This window comes from Meriones unguiculatus, chromosome 1, assembly GCF_030254825.1.
Source record: "Meriones unguiculatus strain TT.TT164.6M chromosome 1, Bangor_MerUng_6.1, whole genome shotgun sequence".
Classification (NCBI taxonomy): Eukaryota; Metazoa; Chordata; class Mammalia; order Rodentia; family Muridae; genus Meriones; species Meriones unguiculatus.
Window position 1 is genome coordinate 160,127,581 of NC_083349.1, and position 27,957 is coordinate 160,155,537.

The 27,957-nt window shown below is 55.7% G+C and overlaps 1 protein-coding gene across 1 annotated transcript; it reads right to left on the bottom strand.

The window, feature by feature from the left end:
* Positions 1–931: 931 nt before the first annotated feature.
* On the bottom strand, positions 932–27,818 carry Kank2 (KN motif and ankyrin repeat domains 2). Its single transcript, XM_021643809.2, has 12 exons — positions 27,554–27,818; positions 24,929–25,037; positions 23,383–24,606; positions 12,061–12,213; positions 11,890–11,977; positions 11,218–11,457; positions 9,248–9,335; positions 8,253–8,472; positions 6,751–6,893; positions 3,922–4,122; positions 3,746–3,835; positions 932–2,979 (listed from the first exon to the last, which is right to left on the bottom strand). The coding sequence occupies exons 2-12, from the start codon at positions 24,963–24,965 to the stop codon at positions 2,926–2,928; spliced, it is 2,538 nt and encodes an 845-aa protein (XP_021499484.1). The 5' UTR covers positions 24,966–25,037; positions 27,554–27,818; the 3' UTR covers positions 932–2,925.
* Positions 27,819–27,957: the final 139 nt, after the last annotated feature.

Sequence of the window (27,957 nt, forward strand, 5' to 3'; positions counted from 1 at the left end):
TTATTTTAAGACTTACTTAACGTTTGATTAGGTGTGTGCATGTGTATGCAGTGCTCACAAAGGTCATAGGTTTTCTTGGAGCTGGAGTTAGGGGGCTAGGAGCCACCTACCTGATCTTCCTGACATGGGTGCCGGGGAAGAACTTGGGTCCTTCGGAAGGGCAGCACGTGCTCTTAACTGCTGAGCCATGGCTCCAGCACTTCTGATCTATTTTTAAAAGCTTAAAGAATACAAAATAGGGGCTGGAGAGATGAGTCAGTGGTTAAGAACATTGGCTGCTCCTGGAGATGACCTGGGTTCAAACCCCAGCACTCACATGGCAGCTCACAACTGTCTGTAATTCCTGTTCCAGGGAATCTGACGCCCTCCCACAGACACACATCCAGGCAAAACACCAATCAGTGCTCACTAAATAAGAAAAACAAACAATTGTTAACAATATAAATAATGAGCTGGGGAGTGGCTCACTGGCACAGCACTTGCTTGGTGAACACAGGCCTGGGTTCAAGGCCCAGGGCTGCAACACACAAAGCACTGCAAGAGACAGAGCACTGCAGGAGCTGGGGCTACGGCTCCGTTAGTACAGCCTAGTCCTCACAGCACATGGAGTAGCGTCACATCCCACCAGGTTACATCACAGAACACTGGGGGCCATCCCGGCACGCTGTGACGTCACAGAACACTGCTACAACCCAACACAACACACTGTTACATCACAGAACACTGTCACATCACAACAGTCACATCCCGGAACACTGTGACATCACAACGCACTGTCACATCACAGCGCACTGTGATCTCACAGCACACTGTGAGATCAAAGCACACTTTTATATCACAGCACTGAGAACACCAGGTGGGAAGAAGCACAAGGATCGTGTGTTAAAGCCTGGCCTGAAAAGAGTGGGGGGGACAGACACAAGGCGCCAGCATCGTTTGTAGCTTTATTAAATCCTTTTACTTTCTAAAACATGATTACAAGAAAACTTCATTTACGTGTAACACTGTCTTCATAGACGTACCGTGGTCATAAAGTGGAAACAGGACTCTGGAGTATGCATGGAGAGAAAGGAGAGACGACTGTCCGGCCCCAGCGGCCCCCACGCAGAGAAGCAGTGGCAGAAACAGACAAGGGCTTTTCTGAGGACTTGTGCTTGGGGTCATAGCTGATGCGTCCAAAACCTTCAACTCCTCGATAGCTGCAGGGCTGGAACTCAGGGCTCAGCTCAGAGCGCGGCCTTTCCCTGCCCTAGACTGAGTACCCCCCAGGCACCAGCAACTGCCCTGCAGTTTAGTTTTCTGTCACAGGCAAAGACTCCATCGAGACATCCACCCAGCGGCCCACCCAGCTACCTTTCCATTGCTCATTTACCCATCCATCCGCTCACTCACCCACCTACTCATGCAAGCTCCCATCCATTCATCTGTCCATCCACCCGCCCACCTCACTGTCTACTGCCAGCCAAGCCTCTGTGCCTTACACAAACCCCTTCAATAAAACTCTGGTGGAATAAGACTCCACGAAGCCGAGAGACCTACTTGTCTAAGGAGAAGCCAGCGCTGTCTTTCAGTTCACGAGCCTCAACTATGCCCTGCTGAGGTTTGGCTCCAAGACCCAGTGGGTCCAGCTGTGACCTGGGTTAAGATGTCCTCCCCAGCACAAGGCACATTTAGAAGCTGTTTTCTTTTCTTTACAAAGAAAGGAGACAAGGGGAAAAACAACAGAAATGGGAAGGGGGGAGAGAGAGAAAGAGAGAGAGAGAGAGAGAAATCAAAACAAAAAACAAAGAAAACATGCTGAGATTCTGGGGACAGAAAAAAAAATTCCACTAAGAGAAAAGTGAAGCCTGTCTGTGCCCTGTCACCAGCAAGAGCTCTAGGGCATTAAAAACAAACACACAAACATAAAACTACTCGTCGGGCCCCTTGGGTTGCAGCACAGCCTGTCACTTTAAGCTGGAGCTGGGAGTGCTCTGAGGCCAGCCAGCTCTTAATGGGGAACACATGGCTTCGAGAGCGCCCACTGCATCACATCCTCTGTTTACTCTCCTGTGAGGGCGGTTCTGGATCCGGGGCCGGGAGCCACTCTGAAACGGCCTTTTTCTCTTTTGTCTGTAGCTCTGAAAGTTTTTTCTAGGAACACTGTTCTCCCGAGCCCTCCCTGTGGGGAATGGATAGGTCTACACCATTTCTCCTTCTAAGTTGGTCATTTCCAAGTCAGGGGACCCATTGGAACACCAGCTGCAGGGCAATGAGTGCCCCTGACCGTGTGTGTGTGTGTGTGTGTGTGTGTGTGTCACAGACAGTGAAATAAAAAAAAAAAAAAAAAGACAAATGAAAACACTGCTTTCTGCCCTGAGGGAGAGGGCTCAAGAATGACACCCTTACTCCCAAGAAAGCTGTGTGGAGGTGGCGGGCAGTGGACAAAACCCCATTATACACCAGACAATGAAATGAGGCGACAAAGGGCATTAAGCGGGCTTTGCGGAGACCTGCAGCAGTGACGTCAGGACCAAGGAGCCGGTAACATTCCAGTGACATTCAAATTTAGCAACTGGAATTCTGACCCCTCCCTTCCCCTCACAATGACTCAAGAATACAGTATTTTCCCCTTTGCCCCCACTCCTCCCGCAATTGCCGGCTGATTGTTCTCCGTGTTCTTCACCAGAAACCCACACCCGGCCGTCAGCAACTGGTGCCAGCGGGGAGGAGAATGCAACTTGGCTTTGTGGCTTTGAACACAGGGTGCTGGGAAAGGCCTCGTGGAGTGGAGTCTGGTAGAAGTCAGGGCTCCCCCGGGGAAGTGGAGGAGGTTTGCCCTGGAGAGGGAGTCGAGGAAGCCCAGGGCAGAAAGGGACGGCGGGATGAGGGACGGTTTGCTGTGTGGCTGGGGGGTCCTTGGGGACCACTGGCTCCTCTCCGCCTTTACTCTTCAGCTGAAGATGAAGCTGGGCTCTCGTAGTCTGACATGGGAGCGAACTGTAACAACAGGCAGAATTCTTTCTTGGCACCCTTTCAAATCCCTCTGAGGAGATTTGCTGCGGATGCAGACGGAGGGCGGCCCCTGCCTTCCAAGGACCAGACACAGCGACGGACTGTCACCCTGTCCTTGTGAAGAAGGCATGGAGGGGATCAAAGTGGAGGCAGGGAACAAGACAGGAGACTTCCTCACTGACCCAGGTCAGGGACGCAGCCCAGGAGAGGGGCATTCCAAGGTGGGGAACAGCTCGGGCGGAGGCTCCGGGGATAGGACTGGAGGGGCTTGAGACCCCAGACAGTAAACTGAAGCTGTGGCCCTCTCTTTCTACATATACTCATACATATACATACATACACCCACACGTATGTGCACAGGCATATATAGGCACACATATATGTGCTAGTTACACCCAAATAAAGATAGTTCCGGCTAGCCTTAAACTCACAACCCAAATACACTTACCTTGAAAAGCAAACAAAAGCCCAAATATTGTTTCAGGCAAGCAAGTATTAATGCAGAGTGTTCAAGGCAACATGCAGTCTTACCCTCACAGGAGGGCAGGGGTTCCAGGTTCTACCCTGAGCCTTAGCCCTCCTTTCTCTTTCCATTTTGAGATACGTCTCACTTAGTTGCCCAGGCTGGCCTTAAACTCAAGCCCTTCGCCCTGGCTGGGCTGGAACCTGCCTGCCTCACCCTACCTCCCAAAGCCAGGGATGGCAGGTCCCCATCACCTCCCCCAGCCCCGCCCTCCTGCGCAGGACTCACCGAGCATTTGATGTTCATGCGCGAGTACAGCATGGACGCGATCTCGCTCTGCCCGGCGTCCAGGGCCACCATCAGTGCCGTGCTCCCGTCCTGCAGAGCACCCGCCGCTGTAAAGGCGCCCCGTGTGCAGCCCGCCCTCCCTGGGGGGCACCTCCAGTGGGGGTGGGGGGACTCACTCGGTCGGTGAGAGAGATGTCACAGGCGGGCACAGCCAGCAGGAGCCCAGTGATCTCCTTGTGTCCGTGCTCACACGCACACATCAGGGCTGTGGAGCCGTCCTCATCCTGCACGTTGACGTCCGCCTCGCAGGCCAGCAGCGCCTTCACCACATCCACCCGCCCGTGGCTGACGGCCAGCATCAGGGCCGTCTGTCCTGCCTGAGATAACAGGTAGGGCTAGAGCGCAGAGGCCCGGTGACATCATTCCCTTGCTCTTGAAACACCCAATGGCTCCCAAGTGCTCTGACACTGACTGGGTTGGTCCCTCCTTCCCCGGGCTCCTTCTCTGTCCTCAGGTCTCAGTATAAACTAGTCTTTCTCAGAAGGGCTCTCCTGGTTCTGTCCACCTGTACCGTCACCTACCATGAGATGACAGGCGTAAACTTACATAAAAACGTATCCAAACTAAAGAAGAAACAAAGACATATGCAACTAAGATCTGTATATATTTCTATGTACTAGTTACACCCAGATAAACAGTTAAAAATGGAGGATCACCAGTACACAAACAGATAAAACAAACGATGTCAAGACATACAAAATACTACTACTCAGCCATGAAAAGGACAATTACCCTGCTCTAACTTGTATAGACTTTGAGTGTAAAGCCAAACACCCAAAAAATCATAGACGGTGTGTGTTTGTTTTGGTGTAGCAGAGACTCACTGTAGAGCCCCAGTGGACTGCGACCCTTTTATCTTCATCCCCTGACTGTTAAGAGATTTCCTGAATTCTTGGATTCACAGTTGGGGGCTGTAACTCCATTTATAGGACATGTTTAGAATGGCGACGTCCAGCCCAGAGCCAGAAGGGCCCTGGGATAGTACAACAGATACAGGGTTTTCCTTCTTCTCCTCCTCCTCCTCCTCCTCCTCCTCCTCCTCCTCCTCATCATCATCATCATCATCAATAGGCAGGTCTCACCTAGGCTGGCCCAGAACTTGCTATGGCTAAAGATGACAATGACTCCTGGTATTACTGCCTCTGTCTCCTAAGTGCTGCGATTATAGGTGCTGTGTCACCTCTGTGGACGGAAGAGAGGGTGAAGGGGAGGGGAAGGAAAGAGAAGAGGGTCTCCCGTTGAAGGTGTGTTGGGACAGTTCAGGCCAGCCTGGGTGACTCAGTGGGATCCTGTTCCAGACTACATGTAAGAAGAGTGCTGGGCTAGAGGTGGCTCAGTGTTAAAGAGCACCAGTCGCTCTGGCAGAGGTGCGGGTCCCTGTCCCCACACTGAGGTTTGCGGTCACCTGTAGCTCTGGTCTCATGGGATCCATGCCCTCTTCCAGCCTCCAGGCACAAACATGGCGCACATACAAACAGGCAGAACACAGCCAGCATGATGACTGCCTTTAATCCCAGCACTCAGGACTCAGGAGGCAGAGGCAGGGGGATCTTTGTGAATTCCAGGGCAGCCTGATCTACATAGCAAGTTCAAGGTCAGCCAGAGCTACACAAAATAAAAAAACAAATCTTTAAAAAGGGGGAGGTGGCCTATGGATGTAGCTTGGTGGTCAGGCACTTACCCAGCGTGTGTGGGGCCCTAGGTCCAATCCTTAGCCTTCCAACAATAAGAAAGAATAAAGTGTAGCAGGATGTGGTTACTTGTGCCTACTGTCCCAGCACTTGGTGGCAGAGACAGTTCAAGGACAGCCTGGCATACACAGCCTGTTGTTCAAAGCTAGCCTGGCATACACAGTGAGACTTTGCCTCAGAAATAAATAATATGCTGGGTGGTGAACAGCTTTGATCCTAGCACCCAGGAGGCAGAGGCATGGGTTTTCATGAGTCAGAGGCCAGCCTGGTCTACAGAGTGAGCTTCAGGACAGCCAGGGCTACACAGAGAAACCTTATTTCGGAAAAACCAAATCAACCAACCAAATAAAAAAATGGGTCGGGATTGGTGGGGGGTGAGGGTGGGGAAGATGGCTCAGAGGTCACGAGCATTGGCTGGTCTTCCAAAGGTCCTGAGTTTAATTCCTAGCATCCACATGGTAGCTCATAAATAAATAGAGGCCAGGCATGATGGTTCACACCTTTCATTGTAGCACTCAAAAGAGGGGCAGAAGCAGGCGGATTTCTGTGAGTTTGAGGCCAGCCTGGTCTACAAAGCAAGTCCAGGACAGCCAAGGCTACACAGAAAAACCCTGTCTTGAAAAACCTAAAACAAAACAAAACAAAACAAAAACGTGGTAGCTAAGGAGGTACTCGGCTACAGAGAAAACAACAACAACAAAACAAAACAAAACAAAACAAAAACCCACACATAATCAGGTCGGGTGTAGCTGTGATCCCAGCACTGGGGAGGCAGAGGCAGGAGGATCCTAGAGAGCAAGTCTAGGCGAACCCTTGATTTAGTGAGACACGTGTCTTAGGATGCTAGGCCCTCTGGCTTGTGCGTGCACGTACGGAGAAACGGATGCCTCAGATGCCAGATGCTCTGAGGCGGAACCCCTCAGGCCCAAACACTGACTCCTTGCTTTGAGCCTGGAAGAAATCATCGTGCTGCTCTGAGCTCAGTACCTGGCTATTCCCATGGGTAAGAGTGTTCTCATGACCTGGCACGGCCCACAGCCCGGAGCTGACGAAGGTTAGGGAGCAGAGGGGACTCAGAGGGTAAGGGCACTTGCCACCAAGCCTGACGGCCCGCGTTCACATGGTCCCACACGGCAGCAGGAGTGAGCTGAGCCTCAAGAGAGCGTCCCCCGGCCTCCACACGTGCACCACGGCACAAGGTGCCCGTCCCTAGCAAGTGGGTTAGGTAAACACAGGTGCAGCGTAGCCCTGTACCTGGCTGGCTTTGGCGTTGACATTCCCAAGCCGGAAGAGCTGAAGGATGGTCTCAATGTCATCCTGGGTCTTCAGGGTGGCCAGGGCAGTGAGCATGATGGGGCTGTAGCCAGCACGGTTCAGCTTGTCCACCTGACAGACGCCTGTTCCGGGAGGACAGGGATGGGGTGGGTGTGAGCTGCTGCCATGAGGCTAAAGGCTGGCGCAGCGCCGTGAGCATGGGGCAGGTCTCTGTGTCCGTGGCCACGTGGAGACCAGAGAGCGTCTTCAGGAGCCAGGCCCCTGGGTTAGCGTTCTGTTGTTTTTATTATAAAAGAGATTTACTTTGTGTTGGTGTGTGCACACATATGTGCAGGAGAGTACCAGTGACCTGGAGCTCTGAAGTGGGTGTGACATAGTTGTGACAGCTGTGAGCTCCTGAAGTGGGCGCTGGGAACTAATCTTGGGTCCTCTGTGAGAATGGTACCTGCTTTAACCACTGAGCCATCTCCACAGCTCCCTAAATCGTTTTTACATCTACTTGGTTAGCTCGAGTGGGGGTCCCGGCCACGGCACTGTGCAGAGGTCAGAGGACAGCAGCAGGCTCTCTCCCTTCCCCTCGTGGCTCGTGGCTCCAGGCGATTGGACTCAGGTCATCAGGCTTGGCAGTGAGTGTCCTCACCCACTGGACCATCTTGATGCAAACACCTTCTTCTTTTTGGGGGTGGTGGGGAAGGTGGGGATTCAAGATAGGGTTTCTCTATGTAGCTCTGGCTGTCCTGGACTTGCTTTGTAGACCAGGCTGGCCTACTTGGAACTCAAGACTCACAGAGATCTGCCTGCCTCTGCCTCCAGAGTGCTAGGATTAAAGGCGTGTGCCACCATGCCCGGCTGCCCTCACCTTAAGAAACTTTTTGAGTGTGTGGTCTGTATGTGTACATGTGTAGGCCAAGGTCGGTGTCAGGCACCATCAGAGCATGGGCTCTGCCTCCCTCATAGACTGGGGGCTTCCGACCTTCTCCTTCAGACCAGGGAAGACAGGTGTCTTCTTGCCTGACTGAATACCATGTCTGCCATCTAACCCCCGGGCCGGAGGCCAGAGCCTTCCCTCACACAGGGCTTTGGAAACAGTATCCATCACCCAGGCACCTTGCAGTGACGATGCCCTCGCCCTAATGCCAAGGAGACCGAGCCTTCTCAGCACATTTTAAGGGCCTGTTTCACCAGACCGGATGGGCTACATTCCTCCATCACAGTGGGGGACAGAGCTTCCTCCACCAGGCTGGGAGGGCGAAGCCTCCTTCATCCATCAATGAAGGGCACATTCTTCCCCATCCAGCTTAGAGGATCCTGCCTCCATCACCCCAAGGGAGAAAGCACAGTGCCTCCCCGCTCAGACTGAGGAGCTGGAATCCTTGTCCACCACCCCTCCATCAGACCAGGAAGGGAGCAGCCCTCTAAGCGGCCGGGGTGGGCCCGTCTCCCGCATGGGACCTGCGGGTTGGTCCTGCCGGGTGGCTCACCGCTGTCCAGCAGCTGCCGCACCACGGGGAAGTTGCCGTGAGACACGGAGTAGTGCAGCGCCGTGTTCCCGTTGCTGTCAGCAATGTTGACCACGTAATCCAGCAGCCGCACGGACATGGCCCTGAAGGTGACCAGGTGCCGCCGCACCAGCTCCGGGTGCGCGTCGCTGCGGCAGGCCAGGCGCAGCCATTCCTGAAGCACCGTGGTATAGGCCACTTTCTGCGTGGAGACAGCAGGGGTGAGGCCGGGGACGCCCATCCCCTTCTGCGCAAAGGGCCAAGAACACAAGCAGAATTCCCCATCCCGTGGCAGAAACAGCAGCTCCTCTGACGGGGCGAGGCGGCACGCCTCTGATCCCAGCACCCAGGAGCCCAAGGAAGGAAAATCTAGAGTTCAAGGCCAAGCTGGGTGTCACACTGAGAACGAGTCTGAAAGCAGACACGTGAAGCAGAGGCAGGAGGATCTCTCTGAGTTCAAGGACAGTCTGATCTACACAGCAGTTTCAGGCCAGCCAGGCTACAGCTGTCTCAAAACACAAGAAATCCAGAGAGGTGGTGCAGGCCTGTAACCCTAGCACATGGGGGACAGGGGCAGGAGGATCAAGGGTTCAGGGTCATCCTCAGCCACAAATGCAGTTCAAGGATAGCCTGTGCTAGGTGAGACCTCAAAATGAGCAAAGTGAAAACAAAACAAAACAGACAAACAAAAAGCAGTGCTGTCCCGGGCTGAGCCACAGCGGAAGTGTTGACACACCTGGGGTAAAGGAGCCTTGGAGTGTAGAGGGCACTGGCCCCCGAAGTCTCTAAGACAATTATGAAGCCAGGCTGGTCTCCAGGCAACAGTGGACCCCGTCTCCAGCCTAGGACTCAAGCTCCACCCACCACTAAGCCACACCCTCCGTGTCTGGATCCTCACTAAGCAGGTGCAGAGACCCTGAGAGGGCAGGCATGGTGTGAGAATGGAGGACACCCCTGGGCCCAGGGATTCTCCGTACCAGTTCTCGCTCCGTGAGGGCATTGGGGTTCTCCAAGTATTTCTCCAAGGCCAAGCAGGCTGATATGAGGTCAGGGCTCAGATCCATCCTGCCAGGAACAGATAGGAATGAACTTATGTTATTTTCCATCTAAAACTTTACTTTTTTTTTTTTTTTTTTTTAATCTATTTAGTTATTTAGAGGCAGGGTTTCTCTGTGTAGCCCTAACTGTCCTGAAACCCATTCTGTAGACCAGGTTGGCCTCAAACTCAGAGATCTGCCTGCCTCTGCCTCCTGAGTTCTAGGATTAAAGGTGTGTATCATTACTGCCTGGCCTTAAAAAAAAATCTTTAAAAAGAAAAAAGTATTTTCATTGTGCATTGGTGTTTTGCCTGCATATAGGTCTGTTTGAGGATGTCAGATCCCCTGGAACTAATGCTACAGAGAGTTGTGAGCTACTATGCGTGTGCTGGGAATTGAACCTGGGTCCTCTGGAAGAGCAATGCTCTTAACTGCTGAGCCACCTCTCCAGCCCCTTTATTTACATTTTGGGATTCATGTTTAAGGCCTGGAGAGGTGGCTCAGTAATTAAGAGCACTTGAGCCCGTAAATGACCTGGGCGTGCTTCCTGGCACTCACACTGATGCTCACAACTGTGACTCTGGTCCCAGGGGATCCCCCTTCTGGCCTCTGTGGGTGCCAGGCAGTCGTGTGGTGCCCGTACCTACCTGCAGGCAAAACACTCACAGGCACAAAGTAAAATTAACAAGTCTTTATAAAAAAGTGAAGAAACCCATCTATGTTGACCTGTGTGCGTGTGTGCGTGTGCGTCTGCGTCTGCGTGTGCGTGTGTGTGTGTGTGTGTGTGCGCGCGCGCACGACACTACAGGTTCCTGTGGAGGTCAGAGGTGTGGAAGCTCACTGGGACAAGTCCATTGCCAGCGCTGGTGAATCCCAGCTACCTGGGGGTGGAGGCAAGAGGACTGTGGGTTCAGGGCCAGTTTGGTTCACAGCAAGCTGAAGTCTAGAGTGGGCAACTCGGCAGGAGTGGGCTGGAGATGAGGATGAGGTTGTATGCATGAGGCCCTGGGTTCTAGGCCCAGCACCCCATAAACTAGCTGGTTACACATGTCTATAACCCTAACCTCAGGCAACGGGACTGCAAATTCAAGGTAGCCTGGCCTACAGAGTTCCGGACTTAATGAGAACTTATCTCAAAATAAAAAGGAAGGGGTCAGCAAGATGGCTCAACAGAAAAGGCCTTGCAGTGCCGGTATGAGGGCAGGAATCCACGTTCCCAGAACCCACGGAAATTCCTGGGTGGGTGTGGCAGAGCTGCAACCCCAGCCCGTGGGTGTGGAAGACACAGGCGGCCTGCAAACCAGCCGGCTAGCTACACTGCACCGCACAGTCAGCCGGGGTCAGGGAGAGACTGACACAGTAGGTGGGGGGGGCAGTGATGGACGGAAACACTGAAAGCCAGCCTTGCCCTGCCCCATCACGTGCACATATGTGCACACGTACCTACGCAAACACATGCACCCACACCACACAGGCACAAAAAACACGGTCCCATGTGCACACACATGAATATACAGTACATACACCCACACCACACAGACACACACACACACACACACACACAAAGGAAAAACTAAAAACTAAAAAAAAAAAGAGGAAGAGACAACACTGATTTGGAACCTTTCCATGCACACATACCCATATGCATCCATAACACGCGTGGACACATGACATGTGTGCATGAGGCAGGGGCAGGCGGATCTCTGAGTTTGAGGCTAGCCTGCTCTACTTAGTGAGTTCCGGGCCAGCCAGGGCTACAAAGGCAAGACCCTGTCTCAAAAGGAGGGAAAACTTTCAGAAGGTGAGGGAGATGCTCCAACCAAGCGCTTCCTGTCTGACTAGAGTGTGACAGGAAGCTGGACACAGGCAGCAGCGGGTCACCCGTCCTCCATCCCGCCCAGAGAACTGACCGAATTTCCTCCTCAGCGTTAGGTCCTGAGGCCGCCTCGGCTGCTGGCACACGCTGAGGTTCCTGGGGGAGCTGGCACGCCTCCAGACTGGTCTCGGCCACCACGGCCCCCGGAGGCCGGAGCTGCGGGCACTCGGCTGTGCTCAGGACCCTTGCCGGCGGCGGCTCGGGGCCCTCATTCTCCGTGCTCTCGTGTTCTGAGTTTTCTGCTGTGCTGGAGTCTTCCGACGAGGACTCGTACCTAAGGGGGGACAGGAGAGGACACCGATGGGGACAGGGGTAGGAGGGATTGCGGCGACCTCTCTGGTCCTCGGTTTCTCCACGTTCTGTGTTGGGGATGCTAAGCAAGCGGGTGTCTGGAAGCCACACCCCAACCCCACCCTGGGAGATTCAAGCGCACGGGCCTCCACTTCTGGCCAGGACACGCTGCCACTGTCACCCAGCTGTGTTGCACCTCTGCACCCGCAGGGCAGTTCTGGGGCACAGTCGGCCTACACAGAACAGGTCCCAGCCAAGTGACAGATCCCCTGCCTCGGTTTCCTTATTCCGGGTTCCCTATGCTTTGACTTGGGGAACTAACAGAAGCTCTCAGAGCTCAGGACCCCGGTCCCCCAATCTGCAGTGTCACGGTGGGAAGGCCCCGAGGGCTCTGGGGGGCTGCAGAGCCACTCACCCGCCATTGACGCCCACAAACTGGAGCTTCCTCTGGTGAAGGTCGGGGTCTGCGGGGTCCTCTCTCCTCTTCAGGGTAGAGGCTCTGCCTGGAAGAGACGGTGTGGCGTGAGAGCCCCTCCATTCAGAGTCCACCCTGGATTACCTGCCTCCCTCGCCGAGGCCCGCTTACCGGCTTCCTCGGCCACCTGGGGGTCCTGCGACGCTGCCGGCCTGGTGGGCTCCCCCGCAGGGGTGTCCTGGTCTGGGTCCTCAGGCTGGGTCCTGGAGGCCGCGGCGGGGTGTGGACTGAAGGAGGGAGGCCCTGCAGCAGCCTGTGGAGCCCCTGGCGTGACAAGAGGTGTGGCATCGAAGGAGATCAAAACAACGAAGCTGGCCTAGTGTGGTGGCCCAGGCCCACTGCCCTCGAGTAGAGGCAGGGGACTAGCCTGGGCTACAGAGCGAGGTTTTGTCTCTGAAGTGCACGAACGATGCTGGTAGATGAGATAGCCCTTGCCTGTGATTCACTCGTGAGTCACTGAGGTCCATCGTCAACACCACACGAGCCAAGGATTACTCACACTACACACTGCCTCCGATCAATAGTCTGGGTTACAGAGTGAAATCTGTCTCAAAAACAAGGGTTGGATGGTGTAGGAAGGCTCAGCCGTTGAGCGCATGTCCTGCTCTTGCAGAGAACCTGAAGTCAGTTCCCAGGACCCACGTGGGCTGCCTCACCACAGCCTGAAAGCCCAGCTTCCAGGATCGGATGCCCTCCTCCGGCCTTCCTGGGCATCCCCTTCACATAAACAATGATAGAGATAGATATTTAAACACGCATGCGCACACACATACCAAGGAATGGGCCATGGACCTGCAGGGTGGAGGGAGAAAACCAGGACCCTGCACACACAGTGGCACGCCTTCACCCACCAAGAAAACACCTGCCATTGGAAAGTCTGGGCCACAGCTGGGCGCTGGTGACACACACCTTTGGTCCCAGCACTCAGGAGGCAGAGGAAGATCTCTGGGAGTTTGAGGTCAGCCTGGTCTAGAGGGTGAGTTCCAGGACTGCCAGGGCTCCACAGCGCAACAACGGAGAGCTTGGAGGCCTCACAGTTCTGGCTTCAGACTCAATCCCTCACCCTCTATGTCACGCTGGTAGAGCACCCATCAAGCAGGAGGCCCTGGATCCTGATCTCAGTGCCGCAATCAATCAACCAGTCACATCCAAACCCCACTCTGCCAAAATGTTACTTAGAGAAGATGAGAGTAAAGAGGGGCAGGTGCACAGGCCTCTAGGCCCAGCACTGGCAAGACAGTGGATCCCTCGAGGCAGTAGGATCTCTGTGAGACTGACCCCAGGCCGGTCTACACAGCAAGCTGCCAGCCAGCCAAGGCTATGCAGCGAGACCCTGTCTCAGTTAAAAAGAAAGCTCAGGCAGGCACGGTAGTGTATGCCTGTGATCCCAGCACTCAGGGAGGCAGGGGCAGGCAGATGTCTATGGGTTCGAGGCTAGCCTGGTCTACCAAGCAACCAAGACAGCCAAGGCTACACAGAGAAACCCTGTCTCGGGGGAGGGGAAGACTGAAATAAACAAGTAAATAGAAAGCTTTGGCGATGGGTGAAGTCCAGATCATTATAAATACGAATCCTGCTGCTGGAGTGGCCAACAGGGGCTGTCAAGATGGCGCCCTGGACATAGTGGATAAAGGCGTTTGCTGCAGATGTCTGGCTTGTGTGAATGAGCAGTGCCCTCCCCACTCAGGCCACACACATATGACTCACGCTAAGAGGGTCCCTTTCCCGAATCATTTGTTCTAGGTTTTAAAGATTTTTTTGGTGTGTGTTTCGCCTGCCTGCATGTGTGTCTGTGACCTGCATGAAAGAGAACACGGATCAGTTCCTTTGGAACTGGAGGTACAGACGGTGTGAGCCATGGTGTGGAGGACGAGAACTGAACCTGGCCTCAGGAAGGGCAACCAGTGCTCTTCACGACTGCCTCACCTCTCCAGCCCTTTGTTTGGTCAGACAGGGTCTCCCCGTATAACCTTGGCTGGTCTAGAACTCACTATGCAGACCAGGCTGACACTGAAGTCAGAGAGAGCGTACTACTGCCTCTGTCTCCTGAGGGCTGAGGCCAGAGGTGTGTGCCACCGCCGACACAAGACTTCTTGGGCCCATTCTCCAAGGGTGTGCCGTACCCAAGCCTCAAGTGTGGACCCAAAGCGCCATCTCCGCCTCACCTCGCTGCCTTGCCGGCCCTCATCCCACTGTAGCTTTGTGTCCCTACTTCCTCAGGGCACGCCTTTCCTGCACAGCACCGCTAGGGGCCAAAGGACGGCAGCTCCCGCTCTCTCTTTCTCTCTCTTTTTAATTTTTTGAGTCAGGGTTCTCTGGGTAGCCTTGGTGGCCCTGAACTTGCTCTGTAGACCAGGCTATCCTTGAGCTCAGAGATCCACCTGCCTCTGCCTCCCTAGTGCTGGGATTAAAGGCGTGTGCCACAGTGCCCAGAGGTAAGTCTCTCTCTCTCTCTTTTTTAAAGGGGGTAATGAAAGGAGGGAGCTGCGGGGGGTGGGGCGAGAGAGGAGGGAGGGGGCTGGGACCAAGACTTAAAATGAGTAAATAAACAAATAAATAAATGGCAGGTCTATTTATTGGCTACATTTTTAAAAAATTCAAAGTTTTGTTTTTGCAGAGAGGGTTCACTATGGCCTGAAGCTTCATACATAGACCAGGCTGGCCTCGAACTCAGAGATGGCCTGCCTCTGTTTTCTTTATTTTAATATAAGCACATCACTGCTTTCTCGAGTTCCTGGGCGCTACTAAGTTCTGCAAGGAGCTCAGTGCTTTTCCTACCCTTTCCCTACCCAGGCTGAGTGTGGCCGGGACAGGGTGGGGTGAGACACTTGGCTACAAATGTGTCCAAAAGCAGTATAGTCCAGGGTGTGGTGTCCCCAGCCAACACAGAGCTGAACTCACACTTGGAGCCAGGAGCCAGAGCTGGGAGCGTCAGACTCTCTACCTACTTACTGTTCTATTTTGCGGTCCTGGGGACCGAACCCGACTGTACGCTACCACAGCATTCTTAACTGAGCTGTGACTCTGGGTTGGTTCCTCATCTTCTTTTTTGAGACGGGGGCTCATGTAGCCCAGGGTGGCCTTGACCTCACTGCCTTAACCTCCCAAGCTGTGGGTTAGAACCCAGTACTTCCTGCATTGAGCCTGAGCTACATCTTCTTTCTGCTGTTGTCTGGGGGTCTCTCTGTATAGCCCAGGCTGGCCTAGTGCTGCAGAGCCTCCTGCCTCAGTTCCGGGTGCTGGGATGGCAGGCATGCACCGCAGTGCCTGACTTAAGAGCTGCTGGGGGCTGGGACGAGGGGAGGTTCGGGGGGAGGGGCTAAGGAAGCTTGCCTAATGACCTGAGTTCATCTACGGACTTAGCTGTAAACTGCACGAGGTGACGGAAGGCTGCAACCCCAGGTCCCTACGGTGCGACGGGAGCCACACAGGAGAATCCCTGGAGGTCCTCGGGCTAGCCTGGACAAGCAGCAGTGAACTAGACAGAGACCTGGCTTCAAGGAGAGGACCAGCGTCTGACATGCCTCCTGTGGCAACACGCTTGCCCTCACCCCCAAACACATCCCCCACCTTAAGAATAAACAGGAATACCATACAGCTTAGCTGTGGCCTGGTGAGCTGGGTCATCCCTATGACCCCTGGATGCAGGATTAGGAGTCTGAGGCAGGAGGAACTGAGTGTCAGGGAAGCCTGTATGTATGTATAAGTACTATATATACATACAAGATCCTGGGTGAAGAAGAAAAGAGAGACGACAAAAGAATAAATAAATAAAAAGGAAAAAAAATTACGTGTGCTGGGCAGGTGGCTCAGTGAGCACAGAACCTGCGGTGCAAGCCTAAGGATCTGAGTTCAACACCCAAAACCCCTGGCACGGTTGGGTGTGTCTGCAATCCCAGGGCACATATGGAGAGAGGGGGACCCGGCTGGAGAATTCTCCGAAGCCAAAGCCTGCCAACAAACGTGGATGAATGTATCAACCAAAGCGTTCCATCTCAGACCAATGCCTGACGCTGTGCTCTGACCACCACACACACACACACACACACCATCCTCACACATGCTCATGTCCCTCCAGCCCACCCTCCCCTCCAGGCCCGTCACCTGGGAGGCTGAGCCGGGGAGAACACAGGTCAAAGCGCTGCCCAGGCTACAGTGGGTTCAAGGCTAGCCTGCACAACGATAACACTTTATCTCAAAACAAAACAAAAAGCGTAAAGCGGCTGGTGTGACGACTCGGAAAGTTTGCCACAAGAGCCAGCAGCCTGAATTCACATTCCCAGAACCCACGTAGAAACAGCCAGACACAGGGCTGGCAAGGTGGCTCAGCCAATTCAAGCGCGTGCTACCACGCCTGAAGACCTGAGGTTTGCTTTTCAGGACTCACAGCATGGAAGAAGAGAACAGACTCCCCCCAAACTGTCCTCAAACCTCCACACAAATACACTGTGGCACAAGCAGGGCCCCCCAAAGTCGATCGATGTAACAAAATAGCAAAAATGAAAACAGGGACAGGCACGTGGCACCGCCTGTCTTCCAGGATGGCCTAGCCCCATCCCGGCACTGGAGGAAAAAAAGTCAAAGTGGAAAAAACAAGAAACAGAGAATCCTGTTTTTCTGAAACACAAGACCATTTAAGGGAATCGGGCCGGCTCGGGGCATGTTTTCCAAGGACACGAAATATCTGAATAAGCGTCTGAAGGTGGGGTGCAGCGATGTCATTAAAGGGGATAGGAAGGCCTGGTGGGGTGGTGCATGCCTGAGGGCCCAAGGCATGGGGAGGGTGAGGCAGGAGGATTACACGGTAGCCAGCCAGGACAACACAGAGAAAGATCATCTTCAAAAAGCAAAACACTGGGCTGGCGAGATGGCTCAGTGAATAAGGGGGCTTGCTGCTAAGTGGATGCTGAGAGTTGGATTGCTGGGACCTGCATGGCAGGAGGCAGACGCTCCCGAAAGCTGTGCTGGGACTTCCACACGTGGGCGTGCCCGTGCACACACACTGGATGTTGGCCAAGCATGGCAGGGAACACGTGTGACCCAGCATTTCGGTGGCAAGAGAAGGACGATCAAGGAGTTTGAGGCTGGGGCGGCTTGTAGCACCTGGGAAAGACCCTGTTCCAGAAAACTAAAAAACACAGTGGGCAGCGGTGACACACGCCTGTAACCTCAGCACTTGGGACGCAGACGCAGGCGGATCTCTGAGATTGAGGCCAGCCTGGTCTACAAAGTGAGTCCAGGACAGGGACAGCCAGGGCTACACAAAGAAACCCTGCCTCAAAAAAAAGAAAAAAAAAAAAAAAGAAAAATATGCATAATGAATGGAAGGAAAGCTGTAATTGAAAAGCAGGTGAGGCTGACGTGCAGCTGGACAACCATGTCTCTGTGTTTTCTAAGATTATCTTTAATCAGGAATGTGTGTGTGTGTGTGTGCACAGAAAGGTGCCTGGGGAGGCTCCAAGGGGTCGGGAGTTACAGGTGGCTGTGAGCTGCCTGCCTGACATGCTCCTCTGGAAGAGCAGACAGTGCTCTTAACCTCTGAGCCATCTCTCCAGCTCTTGTTTCTATTTTATTTACATTTTTTGAGAACAGGGTCTGAGGCACCACATGCTGCCTTCTAAGTCTGTCTTAAAACAGAGCAAACACAGTCAAAGTGAAAAGAATTTCCTTGTTTTTTTTCTTTCTTTCTTTTTTTCTCTGTGTAGCCCTGGCTGTCCTAGACCCGCTTTGTAGACCAGGCTGGCCTTGAATTCAGAGATCTGCCCGCCTCTGCCTTCCGGGCGTTGGGATGAAGTGCCCCTCACCCTTTAACTCTTGATTGTCCTGCCCCTCCCCCAGCGTGGTGATGACAGGCACCTGAGAACTGCACCTGAATTTTGTTATGCTGGGGACAGTGGCACCGGGACTTCAGGCACACTCAAAGGCACTCTCCCAGCCAAGACGTCCCCAGCCTGTTTTCACTTTAAAGTTTCCTTCTTTCCCTTTCCTCTTTTCTTTCTTTATCGAGATGACATCTTGCTATGTAGCCCTAGAATTCACAGCAATCCTCCTGCCTCAGTATCCTAAATGCAGTTCTGCAGACGTGTGCTGCCATGCTCGGCAGCCTTTACAGTTTTATGTGGCTGGGGAAAAGAAAAAGAAAAATAAGAGAAGTACAGGGGCCAGGGCCTGGCCCGAGCGCAGATTGCTTTTCCCAGGATGTTTGAGGCCCTGGTTCCACCACAGCTGAAACAATAAATAAAATCAAGCAAAACAATAATTCCCACCAGCCTTGTGGTGCCAGTTATTAAAAACATACTTCTCTTTTATGCATTTGAACAAATCGGGCTGGCTGCAAAGGCTCAAGCGCAATATCCCAGTCTGACCTGTTAGACTGAGGCAGCAGACAAGAACAGCCTGGGCTACAAAGCAGAACTGTCCCAAATATACAGACTCCTGCTACGTGAAGACAGAACTGAGGAGGGACGGTGGAGCCTGGGTGCCGTCCCCAGAACTGGCACTTCAGCATGGTGGCGCGCACCCATAATCCCAGCAGTCAAGGGGTAGAGGCTCGGGAACCCAGAGTTCAAGGTCTTCCTGGGATCCTGTCTCAACAACAACAAAAAAGGGCGACAAAGGTCTAGAAAGCAGCTACACCTAGGTGGATTCTGGTGTTCAGATTTTCCCACCCTTTCCAACCCTTCTACAAACACACTATAAACCACTTTTGTTGCTGTTGCATGTGTCAGGGTCTCACTCTATAGCCCTGGCTGTCCTGCGGCTCACTATGTAGACCAGGCTGGCCTCAAACTTACAGATCCACCTGCCTCTGCCTCCTGAGTGCTGGGGTTAAAGTGAGTGCTACCACACTAGGCCATAAGATTTGTTTAATCTTGTGCGTGCGTGCGTGCGTGCGTGCGTGCGAGCTGTCAAGCTCGTGAGAGGGCGTCAGATCCCCCAGAGCTGGGGTTTCAGATTGTTAAGACGTCCTACGTGGATGCCCGCCAATGCGAGACCCTCTCCAGTTGGAGGGTGGCAAGCGTTCTTAACCACTGAGCTGCCGCTACACGCGGCCCTTATTTTTTTGTGTGGCTGTTGTTGGTTGGTTTGTTTGAAGCACGGCCTCTCACTGCTGTAGGGTTTGCAGAGCAGGCTAGGCTGGCAAGCAAGGCCCCAGGCTGCACGAATCTTGGCCTCTCCAGCATTAAGGTTTAAGTGTGTGCTGCTACAGTTTTCCCGTGGATTCTGGAGATCCGATTCAGGTCACGGTAATAGCTAGGCCATCTCCCAAGCCCAGAGACACATGTCAATCCTGTACAGCGCGTAGCAGTCCCTGGCCTGCCGACTCTGCTACGTTCTGTGAGTGATGTGCACAGGGCTCTAGGTCTGTCGGTCCATCCTGCCCACCTCTCCCAAGCCTGGGCGCATGTCTGTGTGTGTGTGTGGAGGGGGCTTCCCCAACTCTCCAGCTGGAGAAAGTGAATTCCTGCTCAGCTGAGAAACACAGTCCCCACGAGGTGCTGAAGAGGTCAACCCTGCCTCCTCCTCCAAGCAGTCCTTTGTGGTTTACCATCAGGCTTACCCACCTCAGCAGACATGGGGTGCTGAAGCCCACTCAACACCAGCTCAGGCCGCACACCACATTTCATTTCTGAGGCTGCATGGCTAGAGCACAGAGTCTGTGGCACTTGCCCTCAGATGCTTAGGTTCCCCCACCACCTCAACTCTTTGCCCTCCACCTTCTAGGCCACTTTAGATTTCACCAGCCCAAGTCCTTCTTGATCCCAGCGCCTTCGATCCTGCTGTGCCCTGGCCTGGTGCCCCTTTGTCCACAGGCTGTATTGTCCCTGTCATATCTAATGTTGCCATTTGTTGTTTTAAGACTCACTATACCCCAGGCTGATGTTGAAGCTGAGGTTATCCCCACTTCAGCTTCTTGAGAGCAGCTTCTAAGCTTGTGCTACCGCACATGAATATAATCAGTGAAAAGACACCATAGAGTCTAGAGCTGACTGGGGGCATCCATTGCACAACCAGACTCACAGTGCTAGGGCAAAGGACCTCACAGCTCTAGCCCATGCTCTATCACTGAGCCACACCCCAGCCCCTCACTGGGGCATTCTAGGCAGAGGCTCCACCACTGAGCCACACCCCAGCCCCTCACTGGGGCATTCTAGGCAGAGGCTCCACCACTGAGACACACCCCAGCCCCTCACTGGGAGATTCTAGGCAGAGGCTCCACCACTGAGACACACCCCAGCCCCTCACTGGGAGATTCTAGGCAGAGGCTCCACCACTGAGACACACCCCAGCCCCTCACTGGGGGATTCTGGGCAGAGGCTCCACCACTGAGCCACACCCCAGCCCCTCACTGGGGGATTCTGGGCAGAGGCTCCACCACTGAGACAAGCCCTAGCATGATGATTGGTCAGGACCCCCAGTGTGCAGATGGAGAGTGCTGCAGAGTCTAGGGAGGTTCAGGGCACTATGGCAGTAAATCACAGAGTTCAAAGAGCATGCTCAAGATTACAGCTGCAGGGCACAGGAGGGCCCTCCCCCCCACAAACTTGTCACTAGCCCTGTCTTGTTCCTCTCTTTTTTTATTTGAACACCCGTCTCTCATATGGACACTTTCTAGTTGCTTACTTTGGTCTCTTGCATATTTTCTGTAGAGGTTTTTGTTTGTTTGTTTGTTTTTAAATAACATTTACTTCTGGCATGCTGGTGTACATATCTTTAATCCCAACACTCCAGAGTCAGAGGCAGGTGGCGCTCCCTGAATCTGAGAGTAGCCTGGTCTACATGAGAGCCTGTCTCTAAAAGTAAATTACATTTATTTACGTATTTGTTTACTTGGTTGGGGGTAGGGAGGGTGTGTGCCATGACTTGGTGCATGTGCAGAGGTCAGAGGACAACTTGTGTGTGGCATTGGTTCTTTCCAGTATGCGGGTCTCTGGGTCAGGCATGGCGGTGCACGCCTTCAATCCCAGCATTCGGGAGGCAGAGGCAGGTAGATCTCTGCACTGGAGGCCAGCCTGGTCTCCATGGCAAGCTCCAGGTGAACCGGGTCTACACAGTGAGACCCTGTCTCAAAAAAGGAACAAAAATGTGTGTCTGAGCTCAAACTCAGACCTGGTGGCAAGGACCTCTACCTGCCGAGCCACCTGCAGGAACACGTGTAAGGATGCTCTCTCCCACTGCGTTCCCCGTGACCTAAACACCTGCTGAACAAGATGAAACAAACCACCACACTCCAGCTCCATCTGAGTGAGGCCAAGATGTGAGCTGGCTGCAGCAAGAGGGAGCGCGGCGAGACACGAGGGAGGACTTTCGGGCTGGCAGTGACCATAGCGTGGTCTCTATGTCCTGTGAGCACGAGGCCCCATGACCGCCCTGTGAGGCACGGCTGGAATGGAGGGTGCCTCTCGAGATTCCAAGGCTGGGCTGGGCGGGCCCCTGGCCGGCGGCCAGAACCTCAGGGCCGGGTGTTTGGATGGACACGGAACAGAGGGGTGGTTTCCGTGGCTGGCCAGGAACAACAGGGAAGCGAGGAAACACAGCTGGGCCCTCGCCCAGCAGTCTGTGCTCGCTGGTGTCAGCAGGGTCCCGCCAGCTTGACCTTGAGTCTGGGGGTGACTGTGGGTTTCCACGGGCCCTGGGTGCAGACCCTGGCACGTCGATCCCTTGCCCTAAGCCTCAGTTTCCCCAGGTATAAGCAGAGCTGAAGTTGGGACTGGATTATATGCCCTTTAATCCCAACCATTCAGGGGGCTGAGGCAGGAGGATGGAGAGCTCAGGGCCACGCCAGGCTAAGCCAGGCAGAAGTCCTACACCTGATACACAGCAGGGAAGGGAGATGGAGGTTTGGAAAAGGCAAGGGAGGGAGAGAAGGGAAGGAAAAGGGAAGGGAAGGAGCCAAGGCTGGGATGCACAGCGCAGCAAGACTGCCTCAAACTCCACATACCCCAAAAGGGAAAGACAAGAACCCCCAAACCAAGCAACCACAAACCAGCCAACCTGAAGACTGTCAGCAGAGGCAGCAAGAAGCACTGCCTGAGCACTTACTGTATGCATTCACTGCTGAGGGTTCTGGAAGGGAGCATCTGTATTAGAGCACGTCACAGGGCGGAAGGAAGGTGCAGCCCAGAGGGGTGGCGTCGCTCAGCTGGGGTCACACAGCGATGGAACCTGGGGTTCCTGGCTGTTGGCCCACCTTTCTCAACCCGACTTGATGAGACACTTAGCACAGCAGCTGGCACCCCTTGGCCTGTGCCAAGACAGAACAGCTGTCGCTAATCTTATGAATCACTCTGGCAGCTTCTGGGCAGTTGGCGATCTGTACAAGGCCCTTCCTGGCACGAGGGCTCGGCACTTCCTCCGGGTGTAGCCCTTCCTCTCCCGAAGGCCACCGGGCTCGGCTAGGGTCTCCTCTGCCCTCAAGGCTCAGACAGCTACCCTGGCTGGTTCGGCCACCGAGGGCCACCTGTGGGGTTTTCACCTGGTGTCACGGGAAGGAAGGGGATGTGTGGAGAGGAGGGACTCCCTAGTTTGAGTGTCCTTCACCACCTGAAGGACCCACAGAACAGACAGTGAGACACCCCGTGACTCCTGAGCACCTGGCTCCAGCCACGGCTGCTGCTGTCTCTGGGCACCACGGACGACACACTCATTTGCCTAACCCTGACTCCTGCCATTCCTAACCAACAACAGCCGTGGAGAACCTCCTCCGAACAACTCAAACTGCCTGATTTCTGTAAACATTCAACCCAAGGCAAAATGCTGGGTGTCAATTTCTTCACGGGTATGTGTGTGTGGCTATGTGTGGGCACACGTGTGTGTACACGGATGTGAGTGCGTGCATGCACGTATGTGTGCTACGTGTGTGCCTGTTTAGGCCGGAGGTAAACAGATGGCAACGTTCGTCCCTCAGGTCTACCTTTTTAAAAACGTGTTACCTTTCGTGTGGCCAGGCCACGCATGCGCCACAGCGCCTCTGCGGAGGTCAAAGGACAACCTGCGGGAGCCAGTCCTGCCCCCCCCCACCGTGTGGACTTCGGGGAGAGAATGCAGCTCGTCTGGCTGGGCTGCAGGGTGACTTTACCCACGGGCCATCTCACCGGGCCTGCCACATCTCAGACGAGGTCTGTCACGGGCTGGCTCCCATCACCTTCCTGCCTCAGTCTCCCCACGACGGGACTACAAGTGGGCATGACCACACCCGGCTTTTTTTTTTTTTTTTAAACATGGGTGCTGGGGATCTGAATTCAGGTCACTTGTACAGCAAGCACTTTACCATCTGTGCCCTCTCCCCAGGCCCCGAGACACCGAACGTCTCTGCCCCGTGCCTACCGCTCTGAGGTCCCCCGTGGGCTCCCTTCCACTGACAAGCTGAAGCCACTTGTGTGGCTGAGCGTCAGGACGAAGGGGCGGGGCTCCCCGGCCTCGCTCACTCACCTGCCGACCCGGCCGCACCAAGGCAACCCCGTTCCGTGATACTGATCTTCCTGGCGGTGTGCACGTGGCTGGCGCTGGCTGTGGGCATCGGGCACATGGTCTCCACCACCTCGTGGCTTCGGAACACGAGGCTGCTGTCCGGCCCCCCGGGGGTGGCCAGGGCCTTCAGCCCTGCTCCGTAGGGTTCCAGACTCTGCGCCCGCTGCGCGGGGGCCCCGGCTGCGGTGCTGGCTGCCACCTCCACTTCCCGGGGACCCTCCACCACTCGCACGGTGTCCGCGCGGACCTGGGTGTCTGGCGGTGGCCAGGCCTGAGGCTGGAGGTCGGCTTGCTGGGTCTGAGCCGCCTGCAGCTCCTGCAGGGCTTTTTTGAGCTGGGTCTCCAACACGGCCACCTTGGCCACCAGGGCGGCTTCGCCATCCGGAATGCCCAAGTCCCGTTCCCGGACCCAGGTGCCCACCGAGCGCGTCTCTAGTGCCGCAGGGTCGTCCTGGGGCTCCGGAAGGTCCAGGCAGAGCTCGCCCCGGCTCCGTGTCCCTGAGGGGTGGCCGAGAAACTTCTGGCTCTTGAGCTGCACCGTGAGCTGTCTCTTCTCCTCCTGGAGCACCGACAGCTTGACCTGGAGCACGGGGATCAGCTTGACCTGCTCCTCCAGCTGGCGCAGCTTGCGCAGGGCCCCGGCCATCTGCTCGCGCACGTGGGCCAGGTGGCCCGTGCTGGGCGGCACCGGGGTGGACAGGCCGGAGCTGCGGGGCGTGGGGGGCAGCAGGCCCGCGCCTGCCAGGGAGCTGGTGGAGCCCGCGGCGCTGGGCGTCAGGGAGCCCAGGCCGCCGGAAGGAGCGGCCGCCTGGTCCTCCAGCCGGCGCCGCGCGTCCAGCAGCGTGCGCTCCACGCGTGGGTTGGAGCCGCCGCGGGTCTCCAAGGCGCCGTACTGAGGGTAGAAGCCTCGGCCACAGTAGGAGTAGGCCGAGTGCCGGCTGTCCCCGCTGGCGTCGGAGCACAGCGACTCTGTGGACGTCCACCAGGAGCCCGGGCCCCGCGGCAGAGAGCCCAGGCGCGGCCTGCGCTGCACCGCCACCCTGCGCAGCGTGTGGCCCTTCTCAATGTCGTCCACGTACTTGAGAAAGTCCAGGTCCAGGCGGTAGCCATAGGGCGTCTCCACGGAGTACGGTGGGTCTGGCTCCCTGTTGGGAAAGGCCGCTGGGGAGGCCTGGCCAGGGGTCCCTGGAGTGGGGGAAAAGCGGAGGCCTTCAAGCACTGTGGGGGGCCTCTCTGCCCAGCTGATGGCCCAGGGCCACAGGCGGAGCTGGAACCCATTGATGCCAAGGACAGAGCTTTCCTTCCTCCACTCGGGACTCCTCTCACATTAGGGCTGTCCTCCCTCTCAGATCCTTACATCAGGGCTGTCCTCCCCTATACTGTTATAGTCAAAGCTGTTTCCCACACCTCAGGCCCCCCATTATGGCTGTCTTTCCCCCTCCCCCAGACTGTCCCACTCAGAGTATCCTCCGGGGCAGCCCACCCCCGCCTCCCACCTGCCCCTGACCTGGGAACGGGGCTGGCACATGCAGGACCTGAGCCATCCTCTCTCTGCTGCTCAGCTGTCACTCGGGGAACGGTGAGTCGGCCGGCCTGCAGCAGGGGCAGAGGCTGACCTGCGGGGAGGTGGACAGAGCATGAGCAGTCTTCAGGGAGAAGGGAGGAGATGCGGCAGCGCCCCTCAGAGACTGCGCCCCTCACGGGTCAGGCACCTCTCATCTACTCAAGCTCCCCCCCCCTTGCCTGGCTGTAGAAAGTCCCAGAACAAAGAAACCAAACCTCCCCGCCTGCGTGCACATCTGTCCACCCTGGACAGGCTCCAGCTGTTCCCACAGCCTCCACAGGCCCCCAGGGCAGGCGGCCCCACCCTTCCTGTGCCCCCTCCCCTTGGCCCAGCTTAGAAAGTGCACAGCAAGGGCAAGCTAATGTGGGATGGAGGGCCGCGGTGCTAAAAGGGACACTCCAGTGGGGATCGCATTGTGGGGGGGCAAGAGACAGAACACGGAAGGTGGGACCCCCTCAGCGACCCCAAAGCAGAGAGCTCGGGCTGGCCGGGAGAGCGTTGGGAAAGTGGTGAGGATACAAGCTCTGAGAAGCCTTCCTCTTTATGGAAACAATTTTCTCTAAAAATAAACAGTTTCACTGGCCGGCTGCATAGAACTTCCTGCCCCCTCAGGATATGTCCGGTTGGGTTGCAGTAGGGATAGAGTTGGGTGGAGGACTGGGAAGTCAGAAAGGTGGAAGTAAAGAGGGGTGCCCATAGGCTGCAAGGAGGGCAATCAAGACCTTTGCTAACCCCGCTTCAGCCCTGGGGGTTCCGCCAGTCCTTTCTGCTGTCTACCCTTCAGCCACCTTGCTGCAGACACCTCCACCCAGCTCACCCTCTAGGGAGGGCCATTTTTGGCCGTGGAGGCCAGCACAGTTGACACCTGGAAGGACTGATCAGACGGGCAGGCAGGAGGACAGACATAAGACGCTTCCCCCTCTAGGTTAGTCTCCCTCTGTATCTGCCCCTCTACACCTCGGCCACCTGGAACGCACAGTTAGCAACTGTCGTTAAAATGGCTCTGCTTCTGCCTGGAGACTCAGTCCCTCTAGCAACAGGAAGTTGGTCCAAAATAGTTTGCTGGGGACCTGAGAGCGAGACACAGAGGTAAGGAGAACTGGGATAGCCTGGGATAGGGGCACTGAGAGGGATAAAATGAATAATTATAACACCAATTTGTCTTGTGTTTTGCTGTTTGAGACAGTCTCCCAGGCTGGCCCCAACCCACTATGAGGCTGGGGATGCCCTTAAAATCCTGGTCCTCTTGCCTCCACCTTCCACGTGTGGCATTGCTGGCTGCACCCACAGCCTGGGGATGGAACCCCAGCTTTCATACATGCTGCGCATGCGTTCTCCGGCCCTGCTTATGCTTTTAAGAAAAGATCTTGCAAGCTGGGCACACGTCTTTAATCCCAGTACTTGGGAGGCAGAGGCAGGCAGGTCTCTGTGAGTTCCAGACCAGCCTGGACTACAGAGCTCACTCTGTAGTTCCAAGACAGCCAGTGCTACACAGAGAAACATTGTCTTGAAAATCCAAAAAAGAAAAAAAAAATAGAAAAAAAGAAAAGATCTTGCTATATAGCCCAGGCTAGCCTTGAACTCATTACCCTCCAGCCTGAGCCTCCCAAGTGCTGGGATTGCAGACATTCTCCACCACTGTAGGTTTGAACACCAATTCTTCAATTGCTATGACAGCTCCAGGAGGTGAGCCCCTCACTTGTTTATCGTGAGTGTGAAACTTGTCCAGTCAGTCGGGCAAGAGCTGGTGAGGGTCGGCCCGGATTTGAACCTAAGCGAGGCAGATTCACCCAAGACTCCCTAGACTCCACATATCTCCTTTCCCAGATGGAGCGATTGGGGGATTGAGGTCTAAGGGTCTCCAGTCACCTGACCGCATTCTGGGAACTCCCTGGCGGCCGTGGGCCGAGGCTCCCCTGTCCCCACCAGCTCCCCGGAGAGGGGAGCAGAAAGCAGGCTGGAAGAATCCACAGGTGGGAGTTTTCGGAGAAGGACCACAGGGAGATCTCCAGGGTGCACCTCCCCAAACAGCCTGGGCGGATCTGGGGGTTTTCCTGCCTCGCTCTCTCCGCCCCCAAAGTTGGGGGTGAGGAGAACCAAGCGGGGAGGGGGCGGGGCCTGCGGGGTCCCCGTCTAATGGCAAACATCTGCTGATCCCCACACCCGCCCAGCAGCCAGGCCCAGGCCGGCCGGACGCCCGGATGCCTTCCCGCCGCTGAGGGGCTGGGCCCGGCCACCGGGAGCTGCGAGGAGCGGGGACCGGGGCAGGGAAGGGGACAGAGCCAGAGGAAAGAGGCGGAGCAGAGGGACAGAGTCAGGCAACGATAAAGAGATGGAGGTGGGACAGGGACAGGGGGAGCGGGGCCCAGGTCAGGGCTGGGAAGGGTACGGGAGCGCGGGGTCCCAGACACTCGGATTTGCAAAGTTTGGGCGCAGACTTGGGAGGGACCGGCTCAGGGAAAGGAGTGAGCTTGTAGCCTTGGGTGGGAGGTGGGTTAGAAGTCCCGATAGTCCCCCTAGGGCAGCCCGGACCCCACGCCACCCCGACCAGCCCTCGGTCCCACTCGCCTGGCGCGCTCCAGCCTTCACCGTCCCGGGCGTCCGGCGCGCTCCGCCTCGGCGGCCGCTGCCCAGCCCGACCAGCGGGGTGGCCACGCCCCCGGCAGAAAGCCACGCCCCTCCAGTCTCCTGGGCGCCTCTGCCGCGGGGGCCGGGGGCGAAGTTGAAGGGTGGTCGCGGGGCAGCACGCGCGGGGGTGCTGCCTGTGCACGTCCCGGGGGCTCAGTCGCTCCCCGGCCACCGGTCCCCGGGACAGGGTCCCCCCTTCTCCAAGCCCGGTGCCCGCCCTTTGCAGCTGGGCGCTGCGGGGGGCGGAGCTGGCCACGGCCCAGCTCGAGGGCGGGAGCGTGGCAGCGACTGGAGGTCACCCCTCCCCCGTTGGCCGCCCGCGGCTGGAAGCCATCCAGCTGCGG